General features: G+C 40.6%; 1 protein-coding gene across 1 annotated transcript in view; it reads left to right on the top strand.

Annotated features, from left to right (window-relative positions):
- Nucleotides 1-19,643, top strand: part of STAB1 (stabilin 1) — a 394,908-nt gene that overhangs the window by 178,906 nt on the left and 196,359 nt on the right. The window contains exons 25-31 of the mRNA XM_077452219.1: nucleotides 1,763-1,918; nucleotides 3,363-3,458; nucleotides 4,586-4,681; nucleotides 7,818-7,865; nucleotides 11,137-11,267; nucleotides 13,694-13,805; nucleotides 14,724-14,801. Of these exons, the coding sequence (XP_077308345.1) occupies nucleotides 1,763-1,918; nucleotides 3,363-3,458; nucleotides 4,586-4,681; nucleotides 7,818-7,865; nucleotides 11,137-11,267; nucleotides 13,694-13,805; nucleotides 14,724-14,801 (717 nt within the window). The remainder of the gene's footprint in view (nucleotides 1-1,762; nucleotides 1,919-3,362; nucleotides 3,459-4,585; nucleotides 4,682-7,817; nucleotides 7,866-11,136; nucleotides 11,268-13,693; nucleotides 13,806-14,723; nucleotides 14,802-19,643) is intronic.

The raw sequence follows: 19,643 nt of genomic DNA, 5'->3' as shown, positions 1-19,643 counted from the left end.
TACATTGCTGTTGTTACAAAAGCACTATAATAAGCATATGTGTATGTATATTATTTGCTAAACATTGTTTGATCATCATAAACACCAGTCAGAGGAAGTAGCCATTGAAGTAATGGGTTCCATATGGTACAAACTGAAAGAAAAATGGAATAGGGCACATGCATTGATTTCTTCATTTCCAGGAGAGGCACAGTAAAGACACAGTAGAGCCTACCTGTGTCCGTCCAGCCTGTGTCCGTCCCGGCCTGCGTCCCGTCCCGGCCTGCGTCCCGTCCCGGCCTGCGTCCCGTCCCGGCCTGCGTCCCGGCCCGGCCTGCGTCCCGGCCCGTCCCGGCCCGTCCCGAGCCGAGCCTCCGTCCTTCAGCTCTTCGTCGGTGGCCATTCTAGGATTCAAAAGCCGCGCCTCCGTCGGTGATAGGCGGAACACTCAATTTCCCACTGACTGCTGGGAAATTGAGTGTTCCGCCTATCGGATGTCCGTGATAGGCGGAACACTCAATTTCCCAGCAGTCAGTGGTCCGCCTATCATGGACGTCCGCTCATCTTCATACTACGGACGAGGATGAGAGGATGTCCGTGATAGGCGGAACACAGACTGCTGGGAAATTCAGTGTTCCGCCTATCACAGGCGAAGGCGGAGAGGGAGGCGCGGCCTTTGAATCCTAGAATGGCCGCTGTCTGTCTGCTCGACACGCTGATCGGGCAGACAGACAGCGATGACTCGAGTATAAGCCGAGGGGGGCACTTTCAGCCTCAAAAAAGAGGCTGAAAATCTCGGCTTATACTCGAGTATATACGGTAATTTAGTATTTAGGGTCAGTTCACACTAGAATGCGGTGCAGGAAAGGTGCGTTCTGTCTGTGTTTCTGGCACCACAGTTTAACGCACTGTCCTTGCAACCTGCATACAGATGCCAGTGTATTAATTGCATCCCGAACTCCAATCGGAAATATGGTGTGTTTGCGGGCACCTAATCGAATGGTACCACAGTACCAGGTGGTTTGGTGTTGTGTTTTTAAAAAGTAGTGCAAGCACTACTTTTTCTGCGGTCCAGTGCATTTTACAGTCCAATGGGCTGTCGTAATGCAATCCCAGTGTGAACTGGCCCTGAGTGGCACATTAAGGCTGGCTTTGTACTCTGCAGTGTTGTAACAACAAGTGGATATGTTCACAAGTGTTTAAAGATGAGTAAATACTTTAGTTTAGTGAGAGCTAAGAGCAAAGTTAAGACTTGAGTTTTTTCTATAAAGAAAAAAAAGGAAAATATCCAATATAGTTTGATATCGCTTTCTTAGGGCCACAATGTGTGGAACGGGGTACTCCAGTGCAGATCTGATCACCAGAGTAGTCAAGAATAAAGCATGGTGGGCAATCTGAATCTCTAATTCAAATGTATATTTTTTTACATTCTTCCAGACTTTCACTACTCATTGGAACATAGATCAAGCAGAACACTTTGTTTAGTGGTAGTTGTGATCACTCCTATTGTATGAATGACACCATCACTGATAGGGTATTCTGTTGCATTATGTAGTATCGCAAGGTTTTGGATTGCTGAGAATGTGACCTGCAGTTCATCAAAGTCTGTTTCAGCACTGTGCTCTTATCACATTTCATGATAAAGAAGTGTATAGATTTTCTAGTCTGATCAATGCTGTACAATTACAGACTGAAGTATTTCTTTTTGCAAACAAGCTTTGTTGATGTGGAAAGAGTATAAGCATGAAAGGAGTGATTAATCAATATAACATGATTCTTGCAGGCCGCTTGCCTCAGTTACTCTACAGGGCACTTGTGTCTATGTAATGCTGGCTGGAGTGGTGATGGCATAGAATGTGTACCTATTGACAACTGTGCTTTGGAGGCTAGAGGAGGCTGCCATGTTAATGCCAACTGCCTCTTTACCCAGCCTGGCAAGGTAAGCAGTACACTCTTTAAAACTAGTGAATATTCAGAAGAAATACATTTGTATCATTGTTTGCCTGGTTGTAGAGCTATTAAAACACGTTGTTAATATCCCATGCGGCTCTTTAAAATGGACTTTCACCTTCTCCTACCAATTGCTGTGGTTTTTTGAGCCCCATCTGTTACACAGTTGGATAGCAACATTTCTCACCTAGGCAAAAATTATGTTACCAGAACAGCTGCCCAATCCTGTAGCCAGTAGGCCAACTGTGAAACCAACACCACACATCCCAAGAATCTTTGTGGGAATTTGTGATGCACTACACATGACCCAAGAACTCACTGCCACATCATGAATGGGCAAGAAAGACAGCCGACACCCCGATGACATCAGATGAGAAGATGGCGGTGTAGAAGCCAAAGTTCTGGCACAAAATGGCAGCTTATACCACTCAATGCTAGGTTCATTGCGAGTATGTTTTTTTTTATGGACCCAGTTTTCAGTAAGAACTGGTTTACAAATGGAAAAGACCTTCAGTACAGTGGACCCACAATCCTCTAATAGCTGACACAGTATTGTGTAGAACTACACTTTACTATAAAAGAGAATATGTTCTTGGTTGCTGACTTTATCAACATTGGAAAGATTTTACATCACATTTTATCCATCTGGCCTCCTGTCAATATGGACTCAGACAGCATTAAATACCTAAAGGTCCTAATTCTTTATTAATCCAATAAATATTGATGAGCCGAAAGTTGCATTTAAAAACCACAGAAAAATCAAGCATTTTAAATGCTTACTTGCAGTATTTTTTTTTTTATAAATGACTTTTAATTCACTTGCAATGTACCTCTAAACCTGTTAGCAAGTTTGACTAGTCGGTTCACTAGCATAGTCCCCTCCCTCCTTACACATAATAGCCCTCTCCTCTTCTAGGAAAGTCTAATTACTACCTGTGCTAGACCAACTTCTCCGCCCTCCCTTCATAAGTTGTAATGCAGTAGCTGGGGAAATAGGGCAAGGAGAATACTATAACATTTCACTAGCGTGAAAGCTCAGAGTCTGTTGTGGTTGGTGGCATCACAACCAAGATGGCGGCAGCCAGCAGCAGTTCTTTAGGACACACTTAATCCTATGGTAAAATTGTTGTTGAAATGAATGGTATGGTGGCAGAGGACAGTGCCAGGCTACTTTTTAAAGGAATAAGTAAATAGAACTCCAATAGAATAATTAATGCTATTACATCCAACTTGGAATCTCTTGCCAGAATAGCCTATTGTGGGTTTTTTAAACAAGAGAATATATGTTAGTGCCTTTTATTGCTGATTTTCTTAAATACAAATCTGTTAAATACTGCCCAAATGTTCTGGTGTATTCAGTTTCAGTACAGAGTCTATAAAAATGTACTATTTTTTAATTATGTAATGTTTCTTACTTTTTTTTTGCTTCCCAGAATGACTGCATTTGCAAAAAAGGCTATGCTGGTGATGGGTACTCCTGCGACCCAGTTAACATATGTTTAGAAGACAATGGTGGCTGTCATGAAATGGTTGGTATCGTCAACAGTGAAAACTGTAATTTTAATTTATATTTTAGCTGGGGGTTATTCCCCTCTCACTCCCATAAATATGCTAACTTAATTTTTAATTAAAATATTTCCATTTTTATTATATACCTTATTTTAGACCAAGCAAGATAAAACACTGGGTCTCGGTGTTTCAAGGGGAGGGGGGTTTACACAGAGTCCTGAAAACATCACAGCACAGATGATTGATAGGTCGGCCCTCTTCATGCATGGTTCATGGTTTCATTCAAAGAAGCTGTAGTAATGGCTTCTATAAATGGAACAGCTGGGCAGTAAACATGGCCTTTAACAAAGACATTATTTAAGTCACCATGGTTGCAATGTAAGGTAAGGCAAAACAAATATATCATGCATCATATTATCATGAGATAATGCAAATGCATATTTTTTAGTTTTCAAATGTTTACCAGTCTAACTATTCCTACTTGGAAATGAATGTAATATACAGAACTCCTTAGTTCAACTGAATTGATTCAGAGGATTGACTTTCTCTTCTCTGCGGGGTCCCCTGCTTATTTTCAGACAGTTATAAAGCAAGCAATGTTTGCTATGCTTACCTTTTAGAAACCCCATAAAGGTTTGTAACACCAATGTCATGGCTACACCCTGTCCACTGATCAAGTAACTCTTTGTTCTTACTGTTCCCGTGGTGTCAGCCCTGCTTTCACACTGCATATACTGAGTACAGACTGGTAAGTCACTTGCCTCCTGTGTTTTTCAAAGTTCATGCTTCACCTGTCCTCAGTGCACATCCTACCTTACCCCAGCAGAATAGGGGACCAGCGATCTGTGCCTGGGTCAGCAAACATCAGAGAACAGGGGAATATTGTAAATGTTTGACCACACTGGGATATTTACATCTATTAGGGTATGTTACGCTGCTTGCTAACAGTGGATTACGTTGAAAAACTGAGCTATTAGTACCACCTTAATGTTTACATAAAAATTTTATAATAGTAAGGTAGAAAATAATACAGTATAATATTAGTTTTCAATATGTGACACAGTTCAAGATTTTTTTTAATGTTATTATTTAATTATATCTAGATAATGACAGCATTTATACTGATTACATTCCATTGCTTCCCTAGGCAACGTGTAAGCCAACCACCGGAGGTGAGAGGACATGTGCATGCCCTGAAGGATTTGCAGGGAATGGCCAAGATTGTTATGGAGACATATTATTGGTTTGTATAAATGAATTTCTTTAAAACTATACTATACCTGTTAATTCATTTAATTTTATTTGTAAAAACTTCTAGAGCAAATTTCCAGGCTCCAGCTGTTTGGTACAGTATTATGAGGGTGTCTTGGTCTTGTTGATAGGAGAGCTGGGAATTTTGTTGGTAAAATGTTAGCACTGGAATACTTAAGACATATAGGTACCTATTGAACACTACCAATGACCAGCTGAAAGACAGTTGACCCATAGTGTAGTGTAAATTCTTTATGTGCTTTAAACAACTGAGCATGCCATTTTACAGGTCCTAAGTAGTCCCCTATTATATTATGGCATGTAAGAGTGAAAACATAAATTTACATATCCATTAAGACAGAAAGTTGCACCTGTTGTATAAATTAACTATCTAACCCAAATCGCCCAGATGGGAGCTTTATAATCCCAACGCTGAAGTATAATGACACTTTGTGTTAACTGGGGCACAGAGAGCCCCCACAGGATTTTCTTTTCCTTTTTGATCATGCTGAAGTAGAGGAGAGTAAGGAAAAAAAGGGAATTGGGATACTTTATTAGAGAGAAGAAAAAAGTAAGGCATGCCAGTCGCAGTGTTCAGGCTACATCCACTGAGCCCAACTCCTGGGGACAGAACCCAAGACTTTCCTTATACCTAGCTGGGAGTTTTACCCAATAGAAGCATGTCTTCCGGAACCTTTGCCCTTGTTGCCAATGGGACAGAGTAAAGTCTTCTATTTGCATTATGTAATTTATCACCATGCCCAATTGCCCCACTGTAGGAGGAGTGATATCATTCAGTAAATTTTGGCTTTAGTTACTATTTGGAAAGAGAACTGAGATTAAGAAGCAGGCTGACAGGTTGTTTCCTAAGGACAGCCCAGTGAGTTCCTGTGGTGTATCAGCCATTGATTGTATTTCTGCCCCTATTTTCCAACCTCCCCTAATCCAATAGTATGATATTGGACTGGCTTATTTCTTTTAACTTACAAAATTGCTTTCAGAATCCTAAAGCCACCCCTGGAGCTCTCCAAATTGTACATTTCTGAAAGTCAGTATATTTACAGGTACACTCTCCTTAGCCTTCAGCTAACAGTGGCTTGTCTGGTTATAGTTCAGTGAGAGCATGTGTGCGTAATGTGGAATGAGTAAGAGGTAACGCTTGGATCAAAATAATACAATTCATATACAAAAATAGATAAATGCATTTCTCACTGATGCATGCAGGCTGCCGTTCCCCCACAAATCTTGGATGCAGGTACAATTGACAGACCCACACAGAAAGAGAAACATCTCTCTACACCACATAGAGGTCTTGAACAAAGGAGTACGGATCACTTACCATGTGATACACCTCCCAACTAGCCATCCCTTGTATGTTAGTCTACCGTATTTTACACACTTTTGTCCTTTTTTCAAGGCTTTGATGAAGAGGGAACCCCTCGAAAGCCCACCTTTGAGTACTTGCCCTTGCATGGGCTTGTTCCACTTTTAGACTTTTAATTTATAATGTGTATATTTTTTTCTATATGCATTTATCTATTTTTATATATGAATAAATTGTATTATCTTTATCCAAGCGTTTGATATGCGCCTTCCACCTCTTTTCTTCCACTTGGCCTTCTTCTGACCACCCCTGGTCAGTTTAGGCAGCGGGACACGCATGATTATCTTCTCTTTTTCTTCTTTTGAAAATACTACCACTCTATACCAACAACGCCTTCACAAGCGCAGGAGAAATTCTTTTTGTCTACATTGTCCAGAAGTCAGTACTTCTGTAGACTTGGCTGGCACTGCCAGAAAACTTACCATAATAATAAAGGTATAGTCTGGCAAAATAAGATACTTATTAGTTAATAGGTTTCTTAGCTTAGTACATTACCCAAACCTACAGATTTTATTTTAATTATAAGTTTTGTATACAGTAGAAACTGTTTTTAAAGAGAGGGGTTGTAATATTTCCAGGAGGTCCTCTCCGGGGATTCTTTAGATTCTTTTTGCCCCACTTCATAAGTAGTAGTTCTTCATTGTTGCTTCATTGCATTATAGAGGCCAGACTCATACTGACACTCTGTAACTGCCATTTGCCGGGATGGGTTCTGTACCTAACAGAAATAATGAATTGGTTTCCATATATTCAACTGATAAGAACAGAAAAGCATGCAGTAGTGCACACTTGATAAGTGCCTTTGTACCAACTCTGATGAGTAAAGAGACAAGGCAGCAGAAAGAATGTTTTGCATAAATGTCCCCATCCATGTAATTGCCATCTACACATTCAAATCTGAATGGGGTCACTCTTCCTACAGGTCAAAAAGCTTAGTTTCCTTGATGTAGCATTACTTTCCTCTTCTCCACACCTTGTAAGCTCTGTATAAAGTCCAAACCTTTTCTTTCTGTTTTGTATTGGTTATGTAGGGGTTAAAAAAATATCAGATATTTATTGCCGTGTGTGTTCCCACTGGGGAGATATGTTATGGTGTCCCTTGTTGTTTGGACAGAAAGTGATGGGAAATGCAAACAGTATGAGGTGTCACCGGAACAGTAATAGAGGGTCATTTTTCTAATTGGGACACTTGATGTGTTGACAGCTATATAACAGGAGATTTCTTTTCCTGTGGAGAGATTTTCTGTAACATTTTGTTGTCAGTACTGAACAGGGAGCTGTAGTATGTCACCCCAGTGAAACACAGTGGTAAAAAAACAAAACAAAAAAAATGACGTTTTAACAATTCCACCCCATTCAAGAGCCGTTGGGGCAAGGTGTTTGCGGAATTCTGCTCCGTAGCTTTAACGTGCGTACAAGTTAATTTAAATGGAGAAACAAGGGGCGGATACTGGAGAAAAGAGGGGTCGGAAATGAAGAGTAGAGAGATGGGGAGAGGTAAATGTTGTCTATTTGGGAGGAAATAGTATTAAGCAGAAAAGGTTTCAAGGACAGTCCAATCACCAACGGCTGTAGTCTGAACCAGAGGAACCCAGACAAAAGATTACCACCCAGCCTGGCTGAACACAGCTGGATCAAACAGCTGTCCTCCCATATCAGAATGTTCTTAAAATAATTTTTGTTATTAATAATACAATTTTTCTTATTAAATTTATATTGTCTTATAATTTTTTTCTGCTTCTAGGAGCTGCACAGAATCCCAGAAGTGTCCATTTTCAGGCAATGGTTGACGGTATTATTATTATATTTCTATTTTTGTTGCATTATGATGGCTGTTTCTGTGGGTCTGGGAGTTGTTTGTGGAAAAATATTCAGAGCAAATTTTTATTCATTTATTTTTTGCTGAGCATCAATTTCTGATAGATGATGGCTACTTCTGGACCTTGTTACAAAATGTAATGAGCCCATCAACATCTCTTTGCTTACAACTAAAAATAAAGCCTTAGATGTTTACAGGGGGTATAGACTTCTAGCCCAGGACTTCAGTTTTTCTGTCTAGGTTTAATTTCTAGGCTTCATTTAGTGCAAGAAGTCTACTCATCTGACTTCTGCCTCGATCTGGGAACCCCTTATTTTGATTCAGGGTTGCTATTCTCAAAACACCAACCTCAATGCTCTTGTTTTCTGTTACATATAATAAGTCATATGTGGGAAAAAAAAAACCTAAGCATTAGGAAGTATCAGATTCAAGCCTGTAAATTGATGCTTCCTGCTGTTCCTTTCTCAGTGTCTTCTAACATAAGCATACACAGGGCTTTTTTTCAGTGGGATCGCAATTCGAGCACCTCCAGCATTGAATTTATATAATGGCCAGGGGTGATGGGGTGCTTGGGAGCATATATTATTGCTGGCTGCTGGGGGATCTATTGTTGATGGGGGGGGGGGGGGTCAATTGTTCTGATCTATTGTTGGAGGGGTTATTTTGTTGGGGGGGTCCATTATTGCTGGATGGATCTATTGTTGCTGAGGGGTCAACTGTTTTTGGTTGCAGGGTATTTCTTATATTGCGTTTCTTGTTATTAATAACACATTCCATACAAATTTCGCAGATGAACTTCAAGTGCAACCGCCCACACTTGTGTGGAGAGCATCATATTCTCCACTTGTGCTAAAATAGATTGCTTGACCCTATGACGGGTATCCAGCAACCTTATGAATATGAGTTATACACTTACTACACTTTTTTGCCATACTTTTCACATACATATTACGGAATACTACAATGCTAGTTACATGGTTAGTCTGGTTATAAAAAATAAATAAGTCCATCCATTTCAACCCACAGAAAAAAGAAAACACACATACAAATAGAAAAAGTCCATATACACAATCCTATACCTACAGTTGATCCAGAGGAAAACAAAAAAATCAATAAAGCATGATCCTATTCACTCCAGCAGGGGAAAACAATTCCTTCTTGATCCCCCAAGAGGCAATCTGATATTCCCTCACTCAACTTTACCTATAAATATTAGTATTCAGATATTTTGGCATTTAGGAAAGAATTCAGGCCTTTTTTATTAAAACAATCTACTGAGCTGGCTAGAACCAGCTCTCGAGGGAGTCTATTCCATATTTTCACAGCTCTTACTGTGAAGAAGTCTTTCCATATTTGGAGATAAATCTTTTCCTTTAGACGGAAAGAGTGTCCCCTTGTCCTCTGTGATGACCTTAAAATGAATAACACCAAGTTCACTATATGGACCACTTATGTATTTGTACATGTTGATTAATCTCCTCTTCTCAAAAGAGAATAAATTAAAGGGGTTGTAAAGGTAAATTTTTTATTTTCTACATAGGTTCCTTTAAGCTAGTGCATTGTTGGTTCACTTATCTTTTCCTTCGATTTCCCTTCTAAATGTTTTTTTTTCTTTGTTTTCTTTGTCTGAATTTCTCACTTCCTGTTCCTCCTCAGTAAGCTTTTCAGTAAGCTGTTCTGGCTGACTAACCACCAGCTCGGATGATGGTGAGAAGTTTACTGAGGAGAAACAGGAAGTGAGATATTCAGACAAAGCAAAAAAACATTTAGAAGGGAAATCAAAGGAAAAGGTAAGTGAATGCACTAGCTTAAAGGAAACTATGTAGAAAATAAAAAAATTACCTTTACAACCCCTTTAAGTTCCTCAAATCTTTCCTCATAGCTAAACTCCTCCATGTCTCTGATCAGTATGGTTACCCTTCTCTGCACTACATCTGATGACTGGTAAACTGCAAAAGATTACATTTTTGTTTTGGGGTTTAGATGCACTCTAAAGGTGTAGTATACCTAGAGCTTGAGAGGTTGTTTCTTGTGCAGGGCTTACCTCTGAAGGAGCCGCTCGATGTGTTCTCTGTCCTTGTACACACAACTCTGTGAACAGCTCGGTACTCCCGGACACACCTGGCTGTGCTGAGGATATGGATGCAAACATCTGTACAAATACCATCAAACACAGCAACACACATAAACCAGAATATGACACAGATCTGTTTAGGTATATATTGCAAATGAATACATGCTAAATACACCAAACCAAACAATTAGTGACTTATTGAAAGGAATAAAAAATGAAATGTCCAACATAAAAAGTCTGTGTATAAATTGTTGCAGAAAAGGAAAAACAAATCCCTAAAAAACCTCTTGTGATCTACCACCAGTAAAGCGAGACTAATACCTGCTTACAAGATGGACTTGACTCTAATATTATGAAGTCATATCACTGATTATAAAGCCATACAGGTCCTCATATACATTCTCCCGGGATCTCTCTCTGGAAATGATCTCTTGAATGCCTGGGCATATCTCCAATGAGCCTGAAGCTCTAATTGCCTTCAAAAAAAGTCCAGTGTTCTGTCCAAAAATGTCCACCTATCGAGTAGTGTCCACTGTGCACTGCTCAGGCGCAGCGCTTGCGCAGTAAGGAGCAGAAGGAGATTCGGAAAATCTCCGAAAAGATGAACGGCGCCTGCGCCATGAGTCCAGGTGCAAGCCCCACCATCCAAGTGGAAATAGGGCTGCACATATTAGAGGGCCCCTCGTCACGTTTCGGGCACGGCCTCGCTTCGCTTGGCTCTTTTTATTCTAACTCTATGTCCACTTGGATGGTAGGGCTTGAACCTGGACTCACGGCGCAGGCACCATTCATCTTCGGCTATTTGCGGAATCTGCTTGTCCTGTGTACTGCGCATGCGCAGTATACATCGGACACTATCCGACGGGGGACACTATTTGACATGACACCGGCATTCTTTTGTTTACATTTCAGCTCTCAGTGGGAAAGCCTGCTGACAGCTGATGAGTCATCATTTTGTCGTGGTGACTGGCCTGCGCCTTAACAACCAGCTATTCACACAGAATTTGAATTGGTCGATCATTTTTTGCATTCATTGCAGATATGTATATATAGTGTGTGTGTGTGTATGTATATGTGTGTATATATGTATATATATATATATATATATATATATATATAAAATCATTTTTTTTCTATTTATGGATATTTTTTTTTTTTTTGTTACAACAGGATTCCAAGTTCAGGATTCACAGCGGAAGTAATGTAACTGCACTAATTCCATCTGATACGGCAATAATGGCTCTAAGTCAGGAGAACAGAACATTTTGGATGGATTCTTACATGATGCCTTTTCTAATCAGGTAAAATTTCTACTTTCCTTGTATGTACTCTGAAGGTGGTGGGAACATTCCAGTTCACATACATACATAGGTAACTGCCCTGCACTACTAGTAATCTTAGTGCCTAAATAAAAAATAAATAAAAAAAAGTAGTATACTGCACCTTACCAGTCCTTAGAAATGGTGATTTGCTAAAGTTTGCTTTTTTTCAGGCTAAGGACATTTTTGGCAAGAACACTAAACAGCTATTGCTCTTGTCAGAATTGTGAAAAGTGTCCTTGTCACCTACTGTGAGCTAACAAGATAGCAGAAGCAATGTTTTCTCACTTTTGTAAACTACTAGTCCCATCAGTCCGCTGTGTAATGGAGATAAACAAAAGGCAGACATTTCTGAAGTCCAGCCCGTGTGACCACCATGCATAACATCAGGTTTGCCGTGCTAACAGTGAATTCAATCCAATATGACACTCTAAAAACAAGTCTGGTACATATAAATCAAAAAGAGAGTCCCATGTGATAGAACTGTTTGTAATGACACAGCATGAGAATTCCAAGTCTAGAAGTTCCAATAACGCATAAGCCCAGCAAGTGGGTCCAATGTATAAATATAGATAGCAATTCAAAAGGTAAATCCCCCAAGTGCGCCTCCACCTTTGGGTAAAGAGTGACTTCTTACCAGAAATGATGGACTCGTTATTAAAAAGAGTTGAAAATGCTGTATAAATAAAGTTTCATCTGAGATGGAAACCATTCACTCCTTTCCTCCTCTATGGTTAGTGCAGACTTGCACGTAATAGTAAAGATGGATCCAACATAACATGTAGAGGAAAAAAAACATAGTGTGTAAGACTGTATAGTAAATCAATTAAAAGAAAGGGAATGCTAGTCACTTACAAAGGGCCCCTGGTGACATCCATTGTGAAACGCATAGGGCAGAGTTCATGCTCGTGACGTCACCACGCACGCCAGGGTGGTTGGATTGGATCCCGGGATCGGTATTCTTTTACATATATGCTTGCTTCTATCATTTACTTTGTGAGAGACTAGAATTCCCTTTCTTTTAATAAATTTACAATACAGCTTTACACTTGGTGGTTTTTTTTCAATTTTGTTTCATACATGTTATGATTTGAGCAATCTTTATCAATACTTGAAAGTCTGCACTAACTATAGAGGTGGAAGGGAGTGAATGGCTTATTTATACAGCAGGATTACCAAGTGAAAAAAAAGTAGGAAAAAAATATATATTTTTCTTTTTACTCAGATTTTATTTTGAAAATTTCACAACAAATATATAAAAAGAAAACAAAACATAGATTTAAACACAAAATCAATTTGACAGATATGGCAATAGCATCAACAGTACAATTAGTTCATTATTATCTAACCTTCCAAAAGTATTCAATTAAAGAAATATCCCAGAGCAACCGTTATTATACTATATTATCAACAGAAAAGTTTTTCCTATGACAGGCTAGCCCATGCTAAGAAAAAAAAGAAACAAAAGGTAAGCATTCCCGCTCTTTTTATGTAAGCTTAGATTAGAACATGGGGCATCTATACATTTTTTTCCATACTTTTTCAAATGTCGGAGAAGCATTACATTGAGCATAAGTCTATTTCCCAAACCCAGTCCCTCAGGGTAGGAGGATTGAGTGAAACCCAACAAGAGGCTATTGACTTATGGCCCACTGCCTCATCATGTTCCAAGTTGTTTGAATTTATATACCCAAGGAAACATAGGACGGTATCTGGAGCAGGCATAGTATCATATACAGAATTTATCACATCCCGCCAGTACCAGTGTAATTTTGGACATCTCCAGAACAGATGTAAACAAGAATCAGGAGATTGAGCACATCTTACACAATCAGTTTTCTTTCCTGTCTACCCTATACAGCAGCTCGAGAGTACAGTAGGACTCCTACATAGGATAAAATGTTGGGTCACTCTATGGGTCAGAGATATTGAAACCAGCTGTTCGTTCTTCATTTTATTCGATCCCATATATCCTCTAGGGCCACATCAATGTCCATCTCCCATTTTTGCCTGCATGGAATCGGAAATTTTATGAAGCAGTTTAGATACAGTAACAGTTGCGTATAGACTTTAGAGATGAGATCCTTGGTATTATTTGCTTGGACTATACTGTCCAAAATAGGTACTGAATGGAAAATAACAGTCAGTTCCAACCTCAGGTCTTCAAATCATGTCTTAATTGTCGATTTTGAAAAAACACCTCTGATCCAAACAGTAGTCCACACAGAGGAAAAAGAATACAAATGCAGCCACCAAACCTAAGGTGTGGTACGCTGCAGTTACATTTTGTTTTTGGATTTAGGTAACTTTTAACCTAAATCTAATATTCAAAAACACTTTAAATTAGGCTTGGTTTTTACTAGTGTCTTTTTTGCATCTAATTATTGTAATGTATGTGACCATTACAGGGCACACTTTCTTCAGGAAGCTTACATATCGGATCAGCTAAAACAGCATGCAAACCAGGAGCTTGCTACCTTGGATCCCAGAACCAAATGGGAGATAAGAATTATTGACGGGGTAACTACTTTTCTATGTGTACACCATTTGTTTTATAGTAGAAGGCACATAACAAAGTATCAAGAACAATCACCCACAGCAAGCAATCGGGATTCAGCTGACACCTGCAAACTGAATTCTGAATTAAAGCTGTATGCACCTGCACTTTCCACATTATTTTTTATCCTATTAAATTCAATTTATTGTTTATTGCTAGCTTAGAATGTATCTAAATGCCAACTTCTTTTTTGGAAAGAATATGGAAGGGTTAGAACCCCCAGCCTGGCTTTTAATGCTGTCTGTGTCCCCATTGAAGAGCTCTGCCCTTTCTTTTTGCCCCAGTGACCATTGACATTAAGGCCTGAGTTAACACCTAAGCATTTTTTAGTGCATTTTCAGTTTTGCAGAAATACACTACGATCCATTTAACATGGTTTCCTATGGATGTAGATCACACCTGTGCATTTTATGGAGAGGGATTTTTTTCTGTTTTTTTGTTCCATACACTTCAGTGGATCAAAAATGTGTATTGAAAAATGCAAAATGCACTTGGAATATGCAAACTGTAACCTGCATAGGTGTGAATCAGGCCTGAGACAGAAAGTTAGGGATAATCTAAATTTGTGAGTTGTTGCTAGAACCGAAAAAGATTGAAAAAAATCTTTCCCTGGGAACAACTGTCTGAGAGAAGCTTTATCACACTTCCTGTTGTGTCTTGAGACTGGCAGTAAATAAATCCTCCTCAATGGTACACAGACAGCAAAAAGAAATCAGAGATTTTATCTATTCTCTAAACTCTCCAAATAATAAAAAAAAAGTTTTGGCTGTGGATATGTTTTAACCTCATTATTGTAAAGTGGCTTTATTTTTCTGATACAGACAGCATTACCCCCAACCTTATGGCTTGAATTTGAAGGATCTTCTTATTTTATTTTTTAGAATCTAACGGTTAATAATGTGAATGTTATCACCCAAGATATTCCAGCCTCAAATGGATTTATTTTCATTGTTGAACAGGTTAGTAATAAAATCTGGAATCGTAGCAGATTGCAGTACATTAAATGAATCACTGTATTTGAGAATGCATTGATTTAGTCAGTCTACGTATATTGGTTGTTCATTAACCCTTTCCTTACCAGGGGGCATTGATGCTTAAATGCCTAGGCCAAATTTAGCAGCATTTCTATGTGTTGATTATGACTATAACTTTATGACCAATTTGCCTACCTACATTTTTCACTTCTTTTAACCATCTCAATACAGTGCATCTTCCTGCCCAAGCCATTTTTCAGCTTTCAGCGCTGTCACATTTTGAATGACAATTGTGCGGTCATACAACACTGTACCCAGATGAAATTGTTATCATTTTGTCCCCACAAATAGAGCTTTCTTTTGGTGGTATTTGATCACCTCTGCGGTTTTTATTTTTTGTGCTATAAACAAAAGAATAGTGACAAGTTTGAAAAAAAAAAAAACAATATGTTTTACTTTTTCCTATAATAAATATCCACTTTTTTTTTTTTTTAAACAATTTTTTTCCTCAGTTTAGGCCTATATGTATTCTTCTACATATTTTTGGTAAAAAAAAATTGCAATAAGCGTATATTGATTGGTTTTCACAAAAGTTATAGCGCCTACAAAATAGAGGATAGATTTATAGCATTTTTATTATTATTTCTTTTTTTACTTGTAATGCTGCTAATGGCGATAGTGCGCCTGCGTGCCGTTGTCTGCAGCACATGCACCATAGACAGCGGTGCCTGTCTTTTTGTAAATATCTCCTAAACTGTGTAGGTTTAGGAGATATTTCTTGGACCTACAGGTAAGCCTTAATCTAGGCTTACCTGTAGGTCAAAGTGGTTTGTAAGGGTTTACAACCACTTTAAAGCAGTTGCAACGGCTTAATTTTTTCCCCTAAACTAATAAACATGGTATAGTTACCATGGTATTACACAGCGCAGCCCTGAACCTGAACCCATAGTGTGCTATAGGGGGCACACGTGCGGGCACACTCCTGAACCCTGCTGTGGACATCCATAGACACACACAGCACAACTTGGCCACACCCCTGCTCTCTTCTCACAGGATTTGATTGACAGCAGCAGCTTTGGTGTCCTGTGAGGAGAGGAACAGAGAACAGTACTGCTGTAGTTGGGCACAGCGCTGGATCGAGATGGGACTCACGTATGTATATAGGGAGATGGGGGGGGGGGGGGGGGTGATGCAAGTACTGGGACATTTTTTTTACCTTAAAGAGGTTGTAAACCTCCCTGTGTAAGTTGTACCTATAGGTAAGTCCTACAATAAGGCTTACCTATAGGAACTGTAGATATCTCGTAAACGTGCGCCATTTAGGAGATATTTACTGTATACTGTGCCGATGATGTCATGCGTCTCTGGCCAGTAACCAGCTGGAGTCCGCGACCCTGGAAGGAAGACTGGTGAAAATGGATGTTGCCTACAGAGGGGACAATGCAAGCTTCGTTTGCAGGTACTGTAAGGCCGCGTACACACGAGAGGATTGTCCGTCCAACTTAGTCCGCTGAAACGTGTTTCAGCGGACAATCCGCTCGTGTGTGGGCTTCAGCGGACTTTTTCAGCGGACAGTCTGGCGGACTAAGTCTTTCGGAATTTCCGTAATATTGTCCGTCCAAACTTGGTTTCAGCGGACAGTCCGCTCGTGAGTAGGCTAGTTCGACGGACTAAGTATGGCGCATGCTCAGAAAGGATTTACACGGCCGAAGGTTGCATTGCAGTGTATTGGACGTCGAATTTCTAGTCCCGTCGTACGTGCTGTACACGTCATTGCGCAAGCTTTCAGAGGACTGTCTGTTCGTCGTGTGTGGTCAAGTCCGTTCATTCAAAAGTAGGACGGACTGTCTGTCGGATTGTCTGACGGACTTAGTTGGACGGATAGTCCGCCCGTGTGTACGCGGCCTAAGTGTCACATAATATGCTAGTATGCATACTAGCACATTATGCCTTTATTTTGCAGGAAAAAAGAAAAAAAGAAAACCAACCAGGGTTTACTTCCTCTTTAAGCATGTGCAGTTATAATAATTTAGATTTTAAGCTGGCTATACATAGATGAATTTCGGTTGTTTTCTGCTGAATCATTTGGAAATTCGATCCACAGGTGATCCCGCTGGAAACACCCATATCAACAAACTTTGATCTGAATATTAAAGGAGGCGGGCAGAAAATTTTGGGGAAAACAGTGACTTCAGCCAATCATGTGCATTCTCTGTTTAGTCTAACAGCTACAGCTACTGTCAGAATACAATAACAGGCAGGGGAGATTTGTCCATCTGCACATGTGTAGTGAGGATGGAGGAAGCTGTCGGATTCCTGCAGACTGAATGAAAGAAATGTGTGTGTATGGCTTAAATATTCTAATTCTCACATAAGCCCAATTATGACAATTGTTTTCTTTATACATAAAAAGAAAAGTAAAATTAAAAATCTAGTTGCTTGACTACCATACTGACCAATGGCTTGCATTAATGACTTCTCAAATGTATGCAGCAAGTGAAATCAGAACTCATCAGTGGCGTAGCGCTGGGTGGGGGGGTGGCGGCAGACGGTCTGTTTGGAGTGGCACAGACCTTACTGAATCAGCCGTACTCCCTGCCTGTCCCTTAGCATAGACCCCATGATCTAGAAATAGCAAGCTTCTCCCCGACACACTGCAGCAACAAAGTCGCTACCATCCTGACAACGGAAGTCCCACACTCCAGCTTACAGTGTAATCTGTGTACATGGGAAGCGGGACGAGGCATGGATTTTCAGGCGGAGCATGTGTTAGGAAGGGGGCAACCCGGGTTTCCCAGGAAGGCACATTTTTCATAACACAAGCAGCTACTCATCCCCAGATGTACCTCTCTCATCCCCTTCTCTGTTCTCTGTCTATCATCCCATTCTCTCTCTCTCTCTCTCCCTCTCTCTCTCTCTCTCTCTCTCATACCCCCCCTCTCTCTCTCTCTCTCTCTCTCTCTCTCTCTCTCTCTTTCCCCTCTCTCTCTCTCTCTCTCTCTCTCTCTCTCTTTCCCCTCTCTCTCTCCTACCCAGCCCACCTCTCCCTTACATCCCCTCTCCCTTACATCTCCTCTCCCTTACATCCCCTTTCTCTCACCCCCTTCTCTCTCTCACCACCCTCTGTCTCACCCCCTCTCTCTCATCCCCTGTCTTTCTCTCTCTAATCCCCCCTCTCTCTCATCCCTCCTGTCTCTTTCTTTCTCTCATTCCCCCTCTCTAATCCCCCGTCTTTCTCTCTCATTCCCCCTCTCTCATTCCCCATCTCTCGGTCTCTCACCCCTCTCTCTCTCCTACCCACCCCACCTCTCCTTTACTATCCCTCTCTCTCACCCTCTTCTCTCTCTCTCTCTCTCATACCCCACTCTTTCCTACCCACCTTTCCCTTACATCCCCTCTCTCCTTTACATCCCCTCTCTCCTTTACATCCCCTCTCTCTCACTCCAGTTCTCTATCTCACCACCCTCTTGTCTCTCCCCCATCTCTCAACTACCCCCTTTTTATCACTCCTCTCTCACCTTCCCTGTCTTTCTCACCCCCAATCTCTCCCTGCTCTCACTCCCCTCTCTCTCTCAACCCCCTCTCTCTCATCATCCCTGTCTTTCTCTCTCTCATTCCCCCCCCCTGTCTCTCATCCCCCCTGTCTCTTTCTCTCTCTCATCCCCCCCTGTCTCTTTGTCTCTCATTCCCTATTTCTCACCCCTCTCTCGCTCTCACCCACACTCTCTCTCTCACCACCCTCTCTCTCTCTTTCTCTCTTTCTCTCACATTGTCTCACTCTTTTAAAGAGTTGGGGGGGATTTCTGGAAAGGTGAGAGCTGTGAAGAGTGGAGGATATTCAGAGAGTTGGGGGTCAGAATTGGTGAAGATTGAGGGGAAGGTTTGCGAAGAGGCGGAAGCTGTGAAGAGTGTGGAGTGGGATTTGTGCAGAGGCAAGAGCTGTGGAGTATTGAGGGAGGAGGATTTGTGAAGAGTGGGGGGGGAGGTTTGCAAAGAGGTGGAAGCTGTGAAGAGTGTGGGGGAGAAGGGAGAGTTGTGCGTAGGTGAAATCTGTGAAGAATCTGGGTGGAGGATTTGTGAAGAGGTGAGAACTGTGAAAAGGTGTTTGGGGGGAATTTCTAAAGAGTGGAGGGGGAGATTTGTAAAAATTGAGAGGAGGGAAATCAGCATAATTATAAGAAGTTTCCCCCTATAATATGTATTTATTGTCATTCTTTCCAACCAGCCTATACCCATGGATGGCCACTCTGCTGTGGGTAAGTTGAGGTTAGGGGGTGCAAATTACTTGTCTTGCCCCGGATGCTGATAACCCACACTGTTCCACTGACTCCTGGTGTCCAGCATGCCAGCCAGGAACATGGAATTTCAAGAGACCAACAACGCATGACAGAACTAACTAGGCATGGTTATAGGAAATCTGAGAGAATTTTTTAGGCTCATATTTCTTTTATGACAGGATTCCTTTAACCACACCCTTGTAGTTCAGTTATTTCCTGAATACAGAAAACCCTTGGTGACACATGGTGAGGAAATGTGGAATATGGGGCATGGATGTTTTACCATAAGTTCTAGATACAGTACTGTGATATATACAGTATTTTACTTTACCATCAGATCTATGTATTCATTATAGAAAGAGTTGAGATTCAAATACAGTAATACAGTACCTTGGTTTGCAAGCATAATTAGTTCCAGAAACATGCTTGTAATTCAAAGCAACTATATATCCAAGCAAATTTCCCCATAAGAAATAATGGAAATGCAGATGATTCGTTCCACAACCATTTATTCATATACAAATGATTACAGCAATACAAAATACAGTAT

This window comes from Lithobates pipiens, unplaced genomic scaffold, assembly GCF_037356315.1.
Source record: "Lithobates pipiens isolate NorthernLeopardFrog02 unplaced genomic scaffold, aLitPip1_a1.2 Scaffold_23, whole genome shotgun sequence".
NCBI lineage: Eukaryota > Metazoa > Chordata > Amphibia > Anura > Ranidae > Lithobates > Lithobates pipiens.
The sequence above is the reverse complement of the archived record's forward strand: the minus strand, read 5'-3'. Positions and strand labels throughout refer to the sequence as shown.